General features: G+C 31.3%; 1 protein-coding gene and 1 long non-coding RNA gene across 2 annotated transcripts; both read left to right on the forward strand.

Moving 5' to 3' along the window:
• Nucleotides 1-15: 15 nt before the first annotated feature.
• Nucleotides 16-8805, forward strand: LOC139987580 (uncharacterized). Its single transcript, XR_011799879.1, has 4 exons — nucleotides 16-72; nucleotides 7150-7963; nucleotides 8319-8667; nucleotides 8742-8805. It is a non-coding gene; the product is annotated as an uncharacterized lncRNA (long non-coding RNA).
• On the forward strand, nucleotides 1306-3122 carry Lsd-2 (Lipid storage droplet-2). Its single transcript, XM_072003981.1, has 4 exons — nucleotides 1306-1448; nucleotides 1900-2262; nucleotides 2346-2634; nucleotides 2760-3122. Exons 2-4 carry the CDS (start codon nucleotides 1960-1962, stop codon nucleotides 2951-2953), a joined length of 786 nt encoding a protein of 261 aa, XP_071860082.1. The 5' UTR covers nucleotides 1306-1448; nucleotides 1900-1959; the 3' UTR covers nucleotides 2954-3122.
• Nucleotides 8806-14553: the final 5748 nt, after the last annotated feature.

Raw genomic sequence — 14553 nt, forward strand, 5'->3', positions numbered from 1 at the left:
AGTAGTCAGCGCAGAAAAGTTCAATTTCGCTTCATGTATAAGTAAAGAATCCGGAGTTCGAATCTACTTGAAGTAAGTGAATTAATTAAATTATGAATTTCTAATGTTTGAATACAAATATTCTTCCAATTATGTACATATTTCGGAATTGCTTTCACCTTGTTTTTATTTGTCGATAAAATTATTCTCATATCCAAACAATTTTCTACCCACGTTCCAGTCTTTAAATTATATTTATAAAAACATGAATTTGCATAAAAAATATCTGCAGTCTATCATTTCTATCCAGGTATATTATATTTATAATGATTCTAAATCTAAAATTGTTATTCTTTGATCCTATATCGATTTCAAAACTGTTCTAGAATCGAGTTTCGTATCGATTTCACACTAATCGAAACGAATCGACATTGCGGTTGTAGATTGTTATACATATATGATAGTATATGAGAATATCTTTTTTGCAAAATCGTTATGAAAAAAAGAAAACTATATAATTATAAATTATAAATTAAATTATATAGCTTTCTTATAGCATAACCAATATTCGTCGATACAAATACTTCCTTTGAAACAGCAATATCTTTGTCTTACCTTGTCAAATGGTTTTTATATGTTTACCATTTCTTATAACGACCGTCTTATTTGACTCAAATGCTACGCGGTATCAATATCGTATTGTGCTACAGATATAAAAAAATGTCCTCCAAATTTCTAATCATTTTGAAGAAAGCATTTCTCTGTACATATTAGCAAAAATTTTTCGTGTTATAAAATAAATCATATAAAATACATTTTATAATATTGTATAGTATCATTTAATATTCATAGGATTAATTTCCGTTTATAAATATTATTATAGTTTACGATAATTTGCAACCACTGTTGTTAGGAAATTCTTGAAATTAATTCGTTTATAATGTACTTTTTGAAACTATACAACTTTTATTTGTTTAATTTTTATATTACGAAACTAATTTTTTTCTAATTGTTTTTTAATTTAATGATTTAAAGGTGCATTATGTACCATACTTTTGAAAATAAGAATTGATTAGCAAACGTTTATTTTATTATTAATTATATTTCAAACTAGAAAAGTAGTGACTTACCTTTTCATTCTCTTAACTTTATATGAACTATAAAATATTTGAATGTTATCAAAATTCTTCAGTACAAAAGTCGGTTAATACAAAATGTACCACGCATGACTGTGAAGATGAGACAGTGGTGCCCTCATACGATTATTTAGCAGCGAATAATAGCGTCGTACGGTAAAAAGCACTACAGTGTTATGATATTTCATAAGAGAAAGAGAAGTTATAACTGTCGTACTCGATTATTGAACAAATAAATTTCTCGGTGAAATAGATTGGATCAAGGTGTATGTTTAGTTATTGAAAGAAACGTGATAAATGTAAACAAAGTTTCATTGAAGTTGATTACATTGAGTAAGTGTCAAACAAGCAATTTGTTAAGAAAAGTTAGAATAATTGGAATAATTTTTATATTACAGTTATGTCAGATTTTTCTATAAATGACCTCATGTTATGCCATATGTTTCATAAAATGCTTAATAAGTATTTTTCTGTGAATATGGTTCTTGTTTACTTAAATTATTCTATATCTCTTATTGTTATTGATAAAAGTATAATATTTATAAGCAGTATAAAATTGGAGGAATAATATTAATACCACTGCAATATAAAAGCTTAAATTGATATGAATTTTATCAATTTATATTCAAGACTTTGGAATATTCCAACTTTCAGTTTGCTTTGTATATGTTGTATATGATAACTATGTAATTGTAGATTATGGATATGCTAAACTAAGCAAATAACTATGCCATGCTAAGTTTTGTTTCCCTTTAACAAAATTATGTGCTAACTTATGTTATAGATTTTGACTTTGTAAAAGATATTTACTTTATTGATAAAAATTCCATTATTGTTTATTAATATGGAAGCTGAATCATCAAAACACATATGTAAAATACAAGCTGTTAATCGCGCCCGTAAAATACCAAGTGTAAATTATTTATGGGATAAATCTACAGCAGTATATGGTCGTGTTAAAGATACAAATGTATTTGTACATTGGGCATTTAACACTATGGAGAACATAGTTAATACCATGGTTGAAAAGTCATTGCCAGTTGCTAAATTAATAGAAAAGCCTATTTGTACACTTGATAAGACATTATGTCAAGGAATTGATTATGTAGAAGTAAAATTACCCATAATAAAAGAAGAACCAAAGCAGGTTATACATATTTTAATATGTAGTTGTATTTATAGTCTTTTCTTCATAAAATCTACTTTTTCATGTTGTATTAATTATTTTAGATAATAAACCGGACTAAGTCTCTTGTATCAGAACGTCTTAGACCAGCTGTTAAAACATTCACAGATTTAAAGAAGGGAACCAAGCATAGAGTTAAAGTTATAAAGTTACACACTTATTACAAAGTTCATTATTTAAGAATGTATAGTTGGCAGCAGGCAGATAGAGTTATGTCAACTGAAACAGGAATTAGTATTTTAAAAACTGTTGACAGTACCACTGATTTCGTTGAATTAATATTGGATAAATACTTACCTATTCCTTCTGATGATTTTCACAATAATGAAACTGGTAAAATAGTACTTATGATATACCATAGTATTATAAAATATATGATATAGTATAGTAGTATTAGTAAGATTATTAGCATTATTAACATTATCCTGTAATTAAAAATTATTGTTCATCCTTTGTAGAAAAGTTATGCAGTGAAGATGCCAAACTTCATCACACTGTTGGGAGATTAAGTGAATTTATTTCTTGTACTTCAAAACGTATTTACTTTGCTTTAATGGAATTGCAACATATTTATAGAATGGAAATTCGTTTGTTGATATCAGATATTATATGTATACTCTTATTATTCAAATACATACTGCATGGTGTGTAATATATATATATATATATGTATGCATTTATGTATGTATGTATATATATATCACATATGAACTATACTGAAATGTATATGAAAATATACTTAATATGCAGTATATTTAAAATTGCATTTAAGCATTGTTGTGTACTTATAATAGTTTACAATAAAATATCAAATAATTCTATGATATATTAATTCAGGTATGCCTGAATCTTTATTATAATGTATTTTGAAATAATATCCCTTCCACTTTTTCTCTCTTTATCTTTATTTGGTATTTAAATTTCTATTTTTTTATTCTTTATGTTACATGAGAAAAATAATTTTTAAATAATAAGTGTGCGTTTTTTACGATACGATGTTATATGTGACATCAAGGAGAGTTTAATGACCTATGATAGTATGACCTGAAGTAATCTTAAGCAGTAAGATATCAATGTTGAGTCATTTCTTGATCCTGCTTACATTGCATATATAACGCTTTAATGCGTTGAAAATTTATATGATTGTTTCGATTGAAATTCGAAAGTGTTGTCTAGTGACGTAGAAATAAGAATAAATTTTCTTCAGTTCATATTCCACTTCTTCATTTTATGACGATATTTTCTAAAATTCTATCATTTTTATGAGAAGCCTTTTAATTCAACAGACTTCAATAAAGTATGATGTTCTAACTATCGATCGTAATTTTTAAGTATACTGGCAATTGAAACGATTGTTATACGAGGAACGAATATTGGTACTAATTATTATGATTAATTTTACTTTTAGTAAAAGATAGGAAAGTCATTGATATTTTACTATTTAAGACCGCTTTTAGATCATAATGCATAGGTCGTTGAACTCGGTTTGATATATGAAAAATAAATTTTAATATGCAAATGAATATTAATTTTGCAATCATATATACTCCTGATACTCATAATTTTTTATTTTCAATAATAGTTGGAGTAATTTAAATTTACATGCTCATTGTAAATGAAACAGTCATATGTAATTATGAGAATCATTTATTTGTGAACATCTTATACGTTTTAAATTGTGTATTGTGTGAAAAGTTATTACATAAGTTGTATAGTTTTGAGGAGGTCAACATTCTGCATCCTTTATTCAAGCAAGTTCTTTTATGTAAAAATATGATATGAAAGGTACGAATCATAAAATATTAATTTTCTAGAAAGGTTTTAATACAAATTTAATATCTAATATTCAATATTTGGTAAATCTTTTTAAATGAAATTTGAAAACAAATATAAATTTTGTATTTTTAGCGTTGCTACGTATCAAGACTGATATGAACGTCTGCATAGCCAAAGTTTTCGAATAAGAAGTTTCGAATTTCTAATTAGTACAGACGAACTGACATCTGACTAACATCGATAATCACTAGAAAACGTGAACTGTAAACAAATCGATGTTTGATTAACATTGACTGTTACTAAGAAGGAAGTCAATCTCGTCGAACATTGTTTTTAAAACTAATATTGTCAACAAAATCTAATATTGTTACGACGATGTTAATGTAAAATATCGTTAATGTAAAATACAGTAACATCAAGAAGATGGTTTTTATCGACATGCGGAATTTTAATTAAATACTGGAAGTTTTCAACCGTTTCACGAATTTCCAATGGAGCAGATCTATTTAAATCCCTTATTTATCTAATTAATCTTATCTAAATAATTATAATTAATCCAGTTAGCATTTCTTATCGTATATATGCTACTTATATACAATATAAGTAGAAAAATTAAAGAAATGCTAAATTTTTACGGAAATATTGCCGATTTTTGAGCAGTTATAACTTCTTGAAAAGTAGGCTCCTTTTGAAAATTAAGGTCTGCTTTGTACGTAGTAGAACCTTCCTGAGTTCATTTTATATTAAAAAATGGGGAGGAAAGGTGAGGCTGGATTCTTTTTCTTAATTTTAGTATCAAGCAATTCAGCCATAGAACCTTGCTGAGTTTATCTTATATTAAAAAATGGGGAAAAGTGAAGTTGGATTTTTTTCTCAATTTTACAAAATCAAATAACTCTACGAAATTTAACCCTTTGTACTCCGCGTGTTTATTTACCACTGTCTATTCTGGTACTCCAGCAACTCCGGCACATGTATGCAACGGAGCGTCTAATACGATCCATCATGATAATATTTAAACATTAATTTATTAATGATATTAACGACAAACCCAAATATATTTGTATAATATGACAATTACATATTATACATATTGTTATCCTCTCACATGTGTAGATGTTCATCCGCCGAAGATGTATATATAAAGCATCGTTGTATGTTCTGTATTCGATGCATTGTCTTGCCTAGGTCTTTGAAAGCTTATGCACTTTTCTTTTCAGGTATTCTTCCCTACACTGCAGTCCATGCCGTCCAACAAGAACAGTATAGATGTCTTCTTGAGTGTATCTATCTGTTATAACCTCCTCGATACTGAAGTGGAGCATTTTCTCTGGAGTGTTGATTCATATCTACATGTCATATCTACATATTTCATGTCATTCAGGCTCTTTTCATGTCACCTTGTATCTTCACTTTCTGTAACCTAATTTACGAATTAGAATCACCCTCATATTTTTGGAGATTGTTCGTTGGTGTTACACGATAAATTTTTTTGTCATTCAATCATTAATACCCAACAATTAGTCTTCATGTCACTGCATTGTCCGTTTCAGTGCTTATGCATAGGCAAGTTAAACAGATTCATTTTATGATGCTATTTGTTTATACAGATGGGAAACATTATCCAAGTGAAATAATTTTATTCCGCAAATATTGTCGCAACAAACTTTCTCTAGCTTAGTTTATGAGTTAGAAGGGCATCCGTATTTATAAAGCCTGGTCCTTGATGTTCAATGATAAGTGTCGACCGTTTAATACCCCATAATTAATCTTGTTTTCGATGAATTGTTTTCAATCTTCCAGCTGATTCAAACTACACGTCCCACATGTCTTTCTGACTACACTTTGCTCATTGCCGCAAACCGTCTATGGTTTCATTTATGAGGTAAAATCGTCATTTTTTGGCGACCATTTATTTTTTATTCGACGATAATCATTTTCGTCAATCGTCCATTTAATGCCCCTTAGTTAATCTTCCAACTGGTTCAAACTATTATACGTTCCCATATCTTTATCAACTTGGCTCTACTGTGATCAATGCAGCTAACCCTTCATAGTTTCGTTTACGAGGTAAAATCGCTTCCTTCTTTTTTTTTGCGACCGTGTTCTTGGTATTGATGATACGCGTTTTCGTCAGTCGTTCGTTTAATATCCATTTATTAATTTTATTACAGTTGAAAATATAACTTTGGAAGTAGAATTTATACGTTTCCACAGGTTTGTTACTTTAAGTGGCGGAAGCACATTTCTGGAGAGTGGAGATCGAAGAGATTCACTTCTTGATTACATAAGTTCCATCTGTTCGAAAATAGAAAAAATATTTTTTTTTGGAAAGAATCCTAGCGGTCAAAATCGAAAGTTACTAGCACTCTCACATTTCTGGAGAGTATCTTTTAGCGTTGGGCAATAAATGTTTTCCTCAATCTGTCATTTTATATCCATTAATTAATCTTGATGTCTTTAAATCGTTTGCTTCATCGCTTGTCGGATGGCAGGTTGAAGAGCTTCACTTCTTCTTGATATGTAATCACCTGTTCGAAAAATAGAAAAATTATTTTCTGGGGAGAATCCTAGCGATGTAGATTTGAGTTCTGATTTTTCATGTCCTATGTTGTCTTGTTTGGACTCAGATGCTTTCTCAAACCTCGTCTAATATTGTTTCAGATTTGACATTTAACATGGAATTTTCTCCTGTTTCGAGTTCTTTTAGTAATAATGTCCTCCAGAGTTCGGGATTTCAGTGACCCACGTTGTTTGGAGTTGCTAGTAGAGAGTAACAAAATATGATTGGTGTACAAAGGGTTAAGTATGCAAAGACAATTAATGTAAAAAGACAATTAAAGTAAATTACATTTGAAAGATATTTCTCCCCATTTTTAATTATCTAGCTGCCTACGTAAAGAATTGCAGAACATTATCAGAATATAGAATTATCAATTATCACAATATGATAGTTTCACTTAACCCTCCTGAATAATGATAATCCTATTAAACATGGATTACATTCAGAATCCTCAAGTAGAAATAACTGCAATTTTATCTACAATTATATGTTATGATGGGTTTGTTCAGGAACATGAAATAAGTAAGGGTTTATGACATTGCCGATTTGGCCCGAAGAGGGGTCTAGGCCAAAAAAACTTGAAAGGCTAACAACGTTATGAACCATTCGACAAAAGAAGCAAATTGTTACCCTTCACTCCCTCTTTGAGTAATTAATAGTGGGGCAAGGGGAGATTACGGGTCTTGTTGGGGATTTTTTGCGCGGTCTACGACCAAATACTAAAGGTCAGTCGTCAAAAACAGTTATTTTTCGCTTTACGAAAATCAAAGGTCGTGGTCTAACCAGCGGATACAACATAACAATCGATATTCTATATCATATCCAGAAGGGACAATCCCTTAATAACCACGCATTCAAAAGCTAATACAATTCACATTATGATAAACTCCCTGGCCTATACCTACTTTCGAATATTTGGACGCGTACAGGATTTGCTCAAAAATGTGATTAGATGTCGCGATTATTTTGAACATTACAAAAGCAATCAAACAGTCATTTAACACATTTTATTTTAAAATTCTGTATCGTCTTCGGATATAATGCAAATTTATTCCCTTGCTTCGTTAAATCAATCCTCAACCAATTGGTGAGAACAAGGAGGCGAGAAAAAAATTCAATGATAGAAATGCTGAAAATCGGTTCATATGATTGAAGTCGCGTAATATGAAAATTGAACGTGGCCACGGCGAAATAAACCTCACACTGGATATTTGAATAAATAAATATGCATCATCGAGAAGAGACAGATTGATCGATTTTCACGATGTGAAACGTGTGAAATACGCTTCCACCTTGAAAGACGATGAAAGTTAATATATACAGGTATGTGTAAACAATATAATTTATTTTTTACGCTTTAGTTTTTTTATATGATACAAAATTATTGAAATATTTGGCAATATAGTATACGAGAAGCTGAAGTAAATGATTTCAAATTTTATTATAAAACAAACTGAAATTAGTAGGCAAATTGAAATGATTTTAATCTTTAAAAAATAGTTATTTTATAATTTCGATTATCATTCATATTCTATTATTATCACGCATTCCATTACTGATATATAAATTACTAAATAATATTTCAAAACGTAAAAATTTGAAAACAATTAAGTGTGCAATCTGATAAATATGACAAACTCTCACATGTGTTTCTTGAGATTAATTACTAGTTTTATAGACCACGATCGACGTATGTGTTAATTTGTTATCGACGGAAGTGAGAAAAACTATTGGATCGAAAAACAGCTGGATTAGGGACGAAGAAATTTGGTCGATGTCTGAAGCACTTCTGCAGACAATTTATTTATCCAATAGGAATGATGAAACTTTTGCAAGCTTCAAGCTTTGTGAAAAATAACTCTGTCGAAAGCGTCGTATTGAAACAATGGGATACGTCCAGTAGATAGACGATCCGTGGAAATAAAAAGTAACCGTAAGCCTGGGAAATGGACGCTTCTTGCTACTTTAGTGATTTTCATTATTCGAACGATTTAGTCAAATAATAAGTACGTACTTCCGTTAAAGATGTAATTATAATTTTTTAAAGTATCAGAATAATACACCGTTTTCATATCAAATGCAACCATATATCATATTATAGGTGTTACGTTCAGCTTCATGGATTTTTCAATGCAAGATTGAAGAAAAATTTTAATAGAAGTTGATCGTATAAGAGAAGTAAGTAGACTTATAGATAAATTTATATGAAGCTATAAATATTTTAATATAAATCTTAACATCTTCCGCAGTCATCGCCTGTAACCATTCAGAGTGATTTGTCCATTATATTAGTCAAATGTAAAACCGACCTAAGATATAGGAGGAAAAAAGAGATTGTAAAAATATAAATATATGAAAACTTGAATTACAAGAATCAGACTATTTTGATATGTTGACAATCTGGTCTCACCGAATCGTTAATTTCTTCCTTTCCGAAGTCGGTTAAAAATATGGACTTAACATATGAATGCAGGACCATGAGAGAGGATAACAGTATTGAATATGTATGAATATACGATTGATGTTTCAAGAATCGTCTAAGTACAGACCAGGTAACATGGTTCGTGAAAAATCTAGATATGAGAGGACATTTTGAGACAACACGTTCACTCAGATCATAGCATCAAGCATAAGCAGATTTCTCATCAAGATGTAAATCTGTTTGACTTGCTGTTAAATGAGTTGAAGCAGAAACCTAGACATCATCGACAAGGATCCAGTATAACTGATATTAAATGTATCATGTGTTTTATTCAAACAAATTCATTTCATGCAAATTCATTTTATTCATTACATGCAAATGAATTTGTTAATACTAACAATTTGTAAGTTATGATTTGCAAAATCTCTAATAATATTGATTCAATTCTGCAATAGAGCCCAAGAGACAGTCTTCAACTCGTTCAACATCGTAAACTGGACCAAAGCACGGCTCGCTACATTGTCACCCACACGGAAAGCCTGACTGACATGTGAGTACGTGTGAATAGAACAACCGTTGATTGCAATTACGCTACGTCATGTCAAACTCGTCGGATGAGCAATTCGATTAATTAATAAGCAATATTTTGTAATTTCTCCTGCATAAAACTGTACTAGAAAGCAAAACATATGCACGTATGATATTCAAATGTAATTCATCAAATGTATATCGAGTCAGAGCAATTAAATACCTCAATAGAATGTTATCTCGATCAGTTCTTTAAAAATTATAAATCTAAACTTCGCTAGAAATAGGTATACGAAATATTATACTGCATTGCACACTGCATCCGCTGTTTTTCACCTCTCAATTAGAAACTGCAGAAATCTCAGTGTTTTGTCAATTGGGAATACTTTTTTCAATGTCATTCAATTTTTGTAAACTATCTATGTCATACGTTTTATACATGTATCGTAATTATATATTATGTTACGTTTAGGATTGTTAATCGTTACCTTTTTAGAAAATATGAGAAATTCATCCACAGTCAAGGACCATCGTGGTCCTGCATTGGTGTCATGCGAACGTGATTTAAACCTCTGAAAATACTGCTTAGACCTCGAGGCAGTTTCAATTACCCCGCCATGTTGTACGCGATATTAGTTGGATGTTGACACTAGCCTCGATAAAATCTCTCGACAGCTTGTAGCTAGTCCGCTTATTATTCATTGCACTTTCAAGTGCGGTGAAGCTTTGCCAGTAGGAGGGAACAAGTCTGTCGCGTGAATATCCACGTGTCCTAACCAGAAGATGGTTAAGATAACTGACATGTGCGTAATTCGTACAGTTATGCATATTTATTCCACTTTCTGGGATAAATGAATATTATATGCCTCATTACTACGAAATATTCTTTTCTTCGATAGTTCGATGTTATATTTGGTAACGTGTAAGTGTAATTGCTAAGAAATTGAAAAAAATTTATTGCGATTGTTTAAAATATTTAAATTACACGAAAATATTTACATACACATAATTTAGTCTTTTACACTGCTTAAAAATAGTGTAATCAAATGGATATTTAATAGAAATTGAACGCTTTGCACTGTTTTTATTTACTAGTTACAACACAAAATAGGAAATAAAGTAAAATTTGTTAGGATTGTAACTAATAGGTGTCCTAATACATACGTATAACTAACAGTGTAAATATATTAGGATGTAACTCGACAGATATTTTTTTTCGATTTAACAACGAGTTTATTACTATTATGAGATGGACTTGACAATCTTATTAGTTACTTGGGCCGTACTGGTACTGTTCTTCGTTCGATCGCCGTCGGCTTGACTTCACTCACCACTTACGACATGTGATTTCGGGTGTAACTGCGTCTACATTGTAATTTTGATTGACTGCCTGTGACTAACCGTCTCGAGCTTTTCTTCGTTTCCCTTTATATAGGTTGTCCCCGAAAGAGAAAATTTTCTTTCGGGATAGGGAAATGATTTTTTTTATTATCAAAGGCTCTTGCACATTTTTGTAAGTCCCAGGGTTTATTCTTTTACGACGTCTTGGCCTCGGACGTCGTTTCACAGGTCATATGTCCAACACATGCGCTTAAACCCTGGACCTTTCTTTACGGCCATGAGTCGCCACAGTAAACTTAAAATTTTCTAAAACTTCATGATATTTTTCATAATATTAGAAATTAAAAAATATTTTAGAGATTAGAAATTACATAAGCGATCATATTAATATAATTAAGTATAATTAAGTAATTATAAATAAGCAATATAATTAAAATTAAAAATGATAAAATATTATTATTAGTAAATACTTGAGGTGGATAGGTCGTGATAGTTGTAGTTGCTGGAGTGTATAGTATTGATGCTGCAGTGTTGAGGCCGAGATAGGGTTCTGCTGCGGGTGTATAGATGTCGGCTGCTGGGGTACTGCTGCTTTTTCTTCTCATTTTAGATGCCGCGGAAGAAAAATCGGACCTCCGGTCGCCGGAGATTTGAAAACCCGGGTCCCAAACGTTCATAACCTAAGGCGCTAACCACTGTGCTGCCGTCGTCCGACGCTAGTTGTTGTCATCCGATGGTATTTGCTGTCGAGTGCCGCCACATACTATTATGAAATAAAATAATATTACATAAAATATAATTAAACATAAATAAGTCTAATTAAGTAATTATATAAGTAAAATGAAATGCTCATTGTATAAAGTATTTGAATGATTTTGAATGCTAATCTTCATTATAGTTTCATAGTGTAGCTTATAGCATTTCTTCAGTTCTGTTCGCTTAGTTAGTGCAATAGAATCGATCATAGCAATGATTCTCTAATTATTTCGAGCAGTATACATTAGTAGGATAGAATGGAATCGATTTTATACATTTTAACTATCATATATGTAATGTCATATGTATGTATGTTTTGTTTGTTTTTGTTTTTAGCTTGGTCCTACGTGATAAAACATTATCATAATTCATCTATTTATGCAAATGTCCGTTGCGTCCTTTTGATCAACCATAGTTGGAAGTTGTTCCTGATTGTCCCTCGTCAACTGTAAAATTGAGAGAAACTTTTTGCATTCATGATTTTTGGAAGTTAGCTGACGCGGTAAGTTAATTCAGTAGAAGAGGAACATAGAGACCACCTATCAGGGTAAACAGTGATTGGAAAGTTAGCCGCGGTGGAAATAGAGTTGCTTGGGTTCACAAAAGTTGCTGGCCGGCTGACAAATCCCACTTCGTGGTCTTCGGCAATGCTTGTAAACAGAATGAGTTCGGTTTGTTTCGAAGTAGATCAATCTTGAAAGAAGAATATAACAATATACCGAGATTCTGTCGATTCATTGTAATTCTGAAGTTGAATCTTTGTTAAGGTATTAAATAGGTCACAGGAATCGGGTCACTTTTTAAATTAAAGTTTTAAAATTAGATTAATAATAGCAACGAAATTTGTGTTATTTAATTTAATACAAAATCAATCAATTATATTGTGTTTTAAAATAGTACAAAATCGATTTCTAGAAAGATCGATCGATTAAAAAAAGAAATGGATCGCATATTTTACGTGTTTTTCTTGTGTTATTTTTAATTTCTTTTATTTTTTAATTTTTTGTCTCGAATCGAGGCGAAATAATAATACTTCGAGCTTTACTTATTAAAATCAGCCTGATGTGTCTGCTTCTTCAAGGATATATTCGATGATTGAAACGTTATTGGATATTGGAATCATCTGAACAGTGCTTAAGAGACATATTTGGAGTAAAGTGACGTACATTGGTGGTGCTTGAGAGGCACACTTGGAGCGTTAAGTATTAAGTCGGATACAGATGAGCGGATCTTGTCACGCGATATCACATTTTTTTAGCAGCCGCTACTAACTTGTCTGGCAATGTGTGATGTGATCTCTTTCAATGGTTTAGTGACATGCAAAAGTTCCTCGATAAGACGACTGATTACTGATTATTACCGGACGGTCAATTTTTGCTTGCCGTGAAACTTATTGTTCGTAATGATGAAGCGTAAATGACAAAGCATGTAAAGGGTATATTTATTAAGTTTTCTTTTTTTTATTATTTGTGTAATACCTGTAATTATTATTTCTAGTTTTCTTTGTTTTTCCTGCTTTAAAACTGGTGGATTTGGAGGAATTCAAGTAAGGTCTACTTTGACAAATCTATAATTGAAAAGCTGAAAAGAATAAAAATTTTGTCGAAATTATTTAACAGAATGTTAAATTTTTTTTGAATTTCGCTATGAACTTATCGAACAATTTAGTAATATTTGCCTTGTTGAGAATCATAGCAAACAGGTGAGAGTCCGTTGACCGTTATTCTTCAGTAAATAATATTTTGCACTTATTATTATTCGAGCTTCGTTATATTTTTTCAAATTATAAAAACGTATTATGACAGAGAATAAGATCATAATAATAGGGAATAACAATACTTGCAAGAATTGAAATTCATAAAATAAATTCAAATCATCAATTTTGTGACTTACACTATATGATTTTCCATTATTTGATATTTTTTCTATCATTTAGATTACATTTTATGCTACAAATTACCGCTTGATATTAAGGCACATCATTGTATATAACATCAATGACGAGGAATTAAGACACAATGCGACCGTGACAAAAGAAAATGCAAATAATATTAGAAACATCTGAATATGTTGAATCAGTGACGTTCGTTTTATTGTCCAAGGCTTAAACAAAGAATCGACAGTGGTTATTTGCGAAGTGTGAAACAGTGGTAGAGAGATGCAACGCTGATACAAGTACCACAGTACTCAGACGAGGAGGGTTCTTCGTCTCGCCATTTCCAATCCTTCTTACGCTTAGCGGCGTCAACCAACCAACACTAACGGACTATCAACGTTCTCCGCGATCTTTACACGTACCTACACACAGAAACATCGTTACCTGTATAGAATACGCGTACCGCAAGTCTGGCTCAGCCACTTTCAGACACCTTAGAATTAACGCGGTGATTTCGAGTATCCTCGGGAATTCTTTGTTCACCCGCCAGCTACGCCTTCTTCTTACAAGCTTACGGTCTCGGGTTGAAGCTTTATTGGACTGTTGTGCTTGCCAGTCGAAACCGATTTACGAATATTTTCCCGCGGAGAATACGCGCTACGCCTTTCGTCGAGAGTAACGACCGCTGCTTAGTTGACTCTGTTTCATTGTAAGTTGAATCTGTAATCCTTTATCCTTTCGATAGTTCCTTTTAGATAGTGTAAGGGGGGGGGGTCAGACGATTTGTTGTTTAAAATATTGTGAACTTAACAAGTGTCATTAAATAACACATTAATATTCTATTAACGATGCACATGAAACAGTCACGAAATTTTTTAGTGTTATCTATTCGGAAGATAGTGATAATCATACCCTTGTTAATGTATTTTGCGTTAAATCGATATCTCAAGTGGTTCTGCAGATATAGTACTGCAAAGTTGTATAATAGAC

Source organism: Bombus fervidus, chromosome 5 (genome assembly GCF_041682495.2).
Source record: "Bombus fervidus isolate BK054 chromosome 5, iyBomFerv1, whole genome shotgun sequence".
NCBI classification, from domain to species: domain Eukaryota; kingdom Metazoa; phylum Arthropoda; class Insecta; order Hymenoptera; family Apidae; genus Bombus; species Bombus fervidus.

Bases quoted from the DNA above. Each gene is read 5' to 3' on its own strand.
- Lsd-2 (XM_072003981.1), top strand. From the start codon at position 1,960: ATGGAAGCTGAATCATCAAAACACATATGTAAAATACAAGCTGTTAAT. The intron at 2,263-2,345 runs GTTATACATATT...TAATTATTTTAG, and splicing joins TAAAAGAAGAACCAAAGCAG to ATAATAAACCGGACTAAGTC. The intron at 2,635-2,759 runs GTAAAATAGTAC...CATCCTTTGTAG, and splicing joins TTTTCACAATAATGAAACTG to AAAAGTTATGCAGTGAAGAT.